We start from the raw sequence: 6,165 nt of genomic DNA on the forward strand, positions 1-6,165 counted from the left end.
TGGTACACGTCTGCAAATACTTCAGTAAAAATTGAGATTTAAATGAATAAATAACAAAAAAAGACAGACAACTTTGAATGCCAACATTTTTATTTGGTTGCTGAAGGTCTTTTAGCTATTTCTAGCATTTATACACATCATTTTGAAACGTTTTTTTGTTCTTTGACAAAGCACCATACTATATTACAATTCATATTGTTTAGATTGTACAAGTCATTCCCGTTTATCATCGAACAATTTATTCAGGTCCAACTTTAGAGACTTGAGTGGTTGACTGACTTGTTGAAGATTCATCATCATCTCCGCTACTCATCCCCAACATCCCCTTCATGCAAGATCGAAACTGAAAGAAAGAAAGAAAGAAGCAACATTAGAACATTTCTAGGTGGATGTGCTTCATTTCTTTGCAACACTCATATACAATACAATACAATACAACTTTATTCATAAAGTGCTTTCACAACAGCCGTAGCTGCAATGCATCACAGTGTAAACTAAATTGTTTTTCAATCCCTAAATAGACTACAATTACACATTTTTTACTTTTGTACTGCGTGTGTTTGTAGATACTAAAAAGACATTGATGTTTGTGTGGTAAGCCAGGGGTTTGAATTAGAATAACCTGTTTGTTGAGAAAGATGTAGATAAAAGGGTTGTAGACGGTTGAAGCTTTGGAAAGGCAGGAGGGTATGGTGGCCAGCCTCAGGTCGAAAGGTTGCCCACGGTTGTTGATGACCCAAAGGGCAAATGAGGCATACGGCATCCAGCACACTAAGAAGCCCAGTACCATGATGACAACCATCCTGGTCACCTCCTTCTCTGCCTTCTGAGTGGAAGCCGACTCACTCTGGAGTTTTGCGGCCTGCTCAATAATAGACACTGATGGATCTTTTTTTTCTACAATGGTTGGCAGGAAATGAAGTCACATGTAACTTACAGATTTCAGCACAAAAAGTAGCTGTGAGTAGCAGAAAACAATTGTGACGAACGGGACTGCAAAGCAGAAGCAGAAGAGGAACATCACGTAGGACTCATTGTTAAACTTGTTGTTCGTGGTGTACCAATCCGGACCGCAAGAGCACTGCATTCCTTCTGGGATATACCTGAACACAGACAACCATTACTATGCATGATAACACAATCTTTTTATAAAGCCAGGTTTATTTTCAAGTACTTACCGGCTCCACCCGAACAGCGGAGGAAGTGCGGCAAGCAAAGCAAAAACCCAAGTTGCTGCACAGCAAGCAATAGCGTGAGTAGGTCTGAAGGCAATGTTTCCCATAGGTTTGCACACAACCATCCACCTTTCGAAAGCTACCACTGCCAGAGACCAAAGGCTTACCATACCTGTAAGAGGACAAAAGGGGGGGAAACGCAAAACTGTCCATGTCAATTTGAATGTACTCAAGATGTACTTGGCACAGCTGGCCCAGCCACTTTATTATTATTTTTTTAATTTCTTTATTTTTGTTATTATATTTTTTTATTTCTTTATTTATTTTGTTATTTTGTTATTTTTTTATTTACCATCAATGATACTGTACTTCCCAATTCCTTTCACCGTTGACCCTCCCAGTGTGGGGTTTGCATGTTCTCCCCGGGCCCGCGTGGGTTTTCTCCGGGTCCTCCGGTTTCCTCCCACGTCCCAAAAACATGCTTGGTAGGCTGATTGAGCACCCAAATTGCCCGTAGGTGTGTGTACGGATGGTTGTTTGTCTCTGTGTACCCTGCGATTGGCTGGCAACCGGTTCAGGGTGTCCCCCACCTTCTCCCCGATGATAGCTGGGATAGGCTCCCGCACGCCCGCAACCCCCGTGGGGACAAAGCGGTATAGAAAATAGATGGATGTGTTACTTACCCCCAAGAGTTGCAGTAAATCCTTCAATCTTGCAGGCAAGTGGTCCCAAAATCATATATCGGAAGGCAAAGCAGTAAAAGCAAGTGAAGGAGCCCACACAGGCGACAAGGAGGTTCGCCACAGCCAAATTTACCAGGATGTAGTTCAGGTGAGATCGTAGCGTCTTATATTTAGCGGTGCATGCAATAGTGGCGATATTGACGGCTGTGCCAATGACAAATATCAAGAACATAAATGCTGACATGAGATAAAAAATTGCTTTGCCCCCTAGGTGATCTTGAGGAACCAGGAATGGGCTGAACAAAGTAATGTTGTTGGTGTCCAAAGGAACAGGGATCCAGAAGTCCTCTGGGAGCTCCATTGGAGAATTCCTTCTCATTTCTCTGCCCGAGTAGGTTTATGTTATGGGCAAAATGAAATTAAAAGAAAAAGAATAACGATTTTTTCGAGTGAAGAGTCTCTCACGACTGGATAGCTCTGTAATTGTGACCAAAAGCTCTATTTGTAGGAACTTTTAATGTTACTTAGGCTTCACTTAATTGGATTAAAGGAGGGATTTAAAGCTTTGTTTTAAGACCAAAAAGGGAACGTACAGGCGTACATATGTGTGGCACTAGTCACGCCCACTAAGTGACTGATCGTCATCACTACCAAATCTCATTTCAGAAAAACATCACGAAGATAGTAAAAATTCTGTAGAGTTCAGAAAAGTTGCAAAAGCACATTACTTTAATTTTTTTTGTAGTTTTTTTTGACCTTGCGAAAACATGCATTTATAGTTATTTACAATTGAATGACTCTTTAGCGCCATAAATATCAACACCGTCTAGGCAGGTGCAACTTTGGAGACTTCGGTTACTGAAGATGTTGTCGATGATGATGAGTCGTCATCCCCACTACTCATTCCCATCATCTGCATCATGCATGACCGGAACTGTTATGGATAAAAAAAAAACCAAGATGAGTACAATAAGACCTGGCTCAAGCTTTTCGACTAACAATTAATATTATTGTTGTTACGTGACTAGAAGAGGTTGGATATTTAAAATCAAACAGACCTGCTTGTTAAAGACAACATAGATGATCGGGTTGTAGACTGCGGAGCTTTTTGAAAAGCAAGAAGGTATGGTGGCCATTCGCAGGTCAAAGGTTTGCCCGCGGTTAAAGACAACCCACAGAGAAAAGCTCGCATATGGTAGCCAGCACACCAGGAAGCCAAAAACCATGATGACCACCATCCTGGTCACTTCCTTCTCTGCTTTCTGAGTGGAGGCAGACTCAGCCTGGGCTTTAGCCGCCTGTGCGGAAAGAGACAAAACATTTGGTTAGCGCTACAAGCCAAATCCATCACGACTCAGGAACTAATGAGTGATTTTTCTTACCATTTTCATTGTAATGAGCAGCTGACCATAGCAGAAGATAATGGTAGTAAGGGGGACAGCAAAGCAGAAGCCAAAGAGGAACATCACATAGGATTCGTTGTTGTACTTATTATTTGCGGTGTACCAATCGGGCCCACAGGAGCATTGCAGGCCTTCTGGAATATATCTACGAAAATCAGACAATCTCAATCTGCTTTTGTTTGCACACTGACGACAAAGTGTGAAACTCCGTCGCTACTGACCTACTCCATCCGAAAAGCGGTGGGGCCGAGGCAATTATTGCAAACACCCAGGTGAACACACAGCAAGCTATGGCATGGTCCGGTTTAAAAACAAAGTTTCCCAGAGGCTTGCAAATGACCAGCCATCGTTCGAAGGCAATCACAGCAAGAGACCACAGGCTAACCATACCTAGTAGGACAAAAGAAGGCTCTTAAAGATTTGAAATTCATGCATATTTCAAAAGTAGGTTTCAGCTCACCCCCAAGTGTCACCATGAAACCTTCAATCTTGCACATCAATGGTCCAAGGATGAAATATCTTGCTGAAAAACTGCAGAACGCCGTGGAAGAGCCCACACATGACACAATAAGATTCGCTACTGCCAAGTTTACCAGAATGTAATTCAGATGGGACCTGAGCTTCTTGTACTGGATGGTGCAAGCAATGGTGAGGACATTGATGAACGTTCCCGTCACAAAAAGAAAGAACATGAAAGCAGCCATGCCGTAAAAAGTGAGGGAACTCCCCAGATGGTCCTGAGGAACCAGGAACGGACTAAGCGATGTGATGTTGTTGGTGTCCAGAGGGATAGGTATGTAGAAGTCTTCTGGCAGCTCGTTGTTCCGAAGTCCCCTCATTTTGCTCTTTTTGTTGTCAGAGGAGCCCAAAACACCGCTCCACTTCCTCGCTTATGATGTGCTTCAACCAATCAAGTGTGGTTAAGAAACTAAATAACAGATGTATGGATTTCTAAATAAAATGAAATAAATGAATGCTGCAACACCAGCAGCCTCCCTAATGTCTTACTCGGTCCCTCATGGAGGACCATTTATACAAAGTGCAAAGGAAATCACTTAGCCCCATTAAAGGATAAATTACTTCTATAATTGGCTAAAACATTTAAGTTTGCATTAACTGACGTAATTCATTTAGCGGTTCCTGTCGTGCGTGTTGACAAATAGGTTAAACTGCATTTTGGGAGTGGCTGAAGTCAAAGGCCATGTCACTGGATCACACCGCTGATAATTTGTAGGTCACATTGCGTCATATTACCTCAATATTAATTGATATTTGTTGTTTGTGTCAAGTATCCCAATCTTTTTCATCATTAAATTGTAGTACACTCCAATCAAGGAGCACGTACCCATGCATTTCTCTAAGAGTCAAAATGTTTGGAACCCGGTTCGACAAATAAATGCTGAACTCTAGTTCTCAAGTGCAAATTACTTTAACCAGGTTAATCCCACTTTCTTAGGGGAGCACAGAGCAGGTCTTTGCCCGCTAATCTGGTTTGCAACTGCATCAAATCTTCTAATCTGACTCGCTCCAGCCCGGTCTAATCCACTCTTCTGGTTTAACGTGAGATTTGTGTTGCCTCTTTGGCGCTTTGCCTCATTCGAGGGTTTAATGAGCGCTCAAGACAGTGAGAAGGCCAATTTGAAGAATTGTAATAACTTCACAAAACGTCATGTTGCTCCTATAAGAAGTGAAAGTCCCCACTGTGGGATTATAAAGATTTACTGGTATCTGATTTGGTCTCCTCTTTTTACAACTGATCATTCTGTGATCCCTTTCAACATTTGTGAAATGATTGCTCTTTGTTCTGCTAAGAAACATGAAAGCTTTTGTTTCCATTCTTCTCCACGTCATCTCACAGCAATCAAGATGCCCCCCTGTTGTCGTACCTGTCTGGGTGGAAGGATTTGACCAGTCTTCTTACACTCCCTGGCTTATAAGCTCTTTAGGGTTTCAAAGTTGCTTTCATGGTTGCTCCCTAATGCTCTTACTCCACATAAACCGTTACAGGAAGCTCAACGCAGTGCATAAGATCAAGGTTTTCCTCTGAGACCACTGACCTGTTTAACCTGCTGATCTCATGCTAGTATGAACACCTGAAACTACAGGAAGGAGCAAAAACTGCTGAGTTAACCCATGACTTTCCTAATAGTAATTTGTGCATGCTTGTCTGTTAGCTCAGTCACAAAGATACACTTTAGTTCAATAGCTGTGCTCTTATCTTTTATCAGAGGTAATGTACTATGTCCAGTATATTAAATATGTAGCAAATATTACATAAAAATGTATTTGTCAAATACTTACTTTCAAAAGAATAACTTAAAATTGCTATTATAAAATTTATAGTAGTATTTATTTTGTGTAAGTATAGTATATATTAGTATTTATTTTACCATTTCAAATCACACTGGAAGATTGATTGATGAAGATGGATAACATACTTTTTTTTTCTCTTAAAAGATTAGAGCAAATATTGAAATAAGGCCAAACTATGAACAATATGTTGCATAAAATAGATTTATTTAAAAAAAAAAACTCAATTTAATGTCCCGAATATGCCAGTTATATGGTACGGTAGTGCAAGAGGTAAGGGGAGCAAGCCTGACATTTAGCGGACAAACATCATATTGCAAGTATTGACTGAAAATCACTTGAGCTGCGCTATTTATACATACTTCTTTTAGTAGTAGATCGTAATTTTTCAAGTTGATCAGTCCTAGTGACGCTCTAAATTAAGTGCCCATAAATCATAGATTTATCAACTTTGAATAGGCAATTGAAGAATTTCATCTAAAATATGTAAATTTAAAATGATCAATATAAGATCATAGGGGTAAAGTCCAATGGAGTCTAATACAATAGAATGTTTCTGTCTTTATTTTGTTCCTTTTTTGTTCTTGTTTTGTT

At 40.5% G+C, this 6,165-nt stretch overlaps 2 protein-coding genes across 3 annotated transcripts; both read right to left on the reverse strand.

Moving 5' to 3' along the window:
- Positions 1-72: 72 nt before the first annotated feature.
- LOC125977218 (blue-sensitive opsin-like) lies at positions 73-2,237 on the reverse strand. Of its 2 annotated transcripts, XM_049733537.2 has the most exons (5): positions 1,859-2,237; positions 1,179-1,347; positions 938-1,103; positions 623-862; positions 73-343 (listed from the first exon to the last, which is right to left on the reverse strand). In XM_049733537.2, exons 1-5 carry the CDS (start codon positions 2,235-2,237, stop codon positions 239-241), a joined length of 1,059 nt encoding a protein of 352 aa, XP_049589494.1. In that variant the 3' UTR covers positions 73-238. The 2 variants fall into 2 exon arrangements, with proteins under 2 accessions (XP_049589494.1, XP_049589493.1); XM_049733536.2 differs by having other exon boundaries at positions 73-862.
- Positions 2,238-2,565: 328 nt separating this feature from the next.
- opn1sw2 (opsin 1 (cone pigments), short-wave-sensitive 2) lies at positions 2,566-4,287 on the reverse strand. The gene is made up of 5 exons (XM_049733539.2): positions 3,722-4,287; positions 3,483-3,651; positions 3,241-3,406; positions 2,917-3,156; positions 2,566-2,792 (listed from the first exon to the last, which is right to left on the reverse strand). Exons 1-5 carry the CDS (start codon positions 4,098-4,100, stop codon positions 2,685-2,687), a joined length of 1,062 nt encoding a protein of 353 aa, XP_049589496.1. The 5' UTR covers positions 4,101-4,287; the 3' UTR covers positions 2,566-2,684.
- Positions 4,288-6,165: the final 1,878 nt, after the last annotated feature.

Source organism: Syngnathus scovelli, chromosome 11 (assembly GCF_024217435.2).
Source record: "Syngnathus scovelli strain Florida chromosome 11, RoL_Ssco_1.2, whole genome shotgun sequence".
NCBI lineage: Eukaryota > Metazoa > Chordata > Actinopteri > Syngnathiformes > Syngnathidae > Syngnathus > Syngnathus scovelli.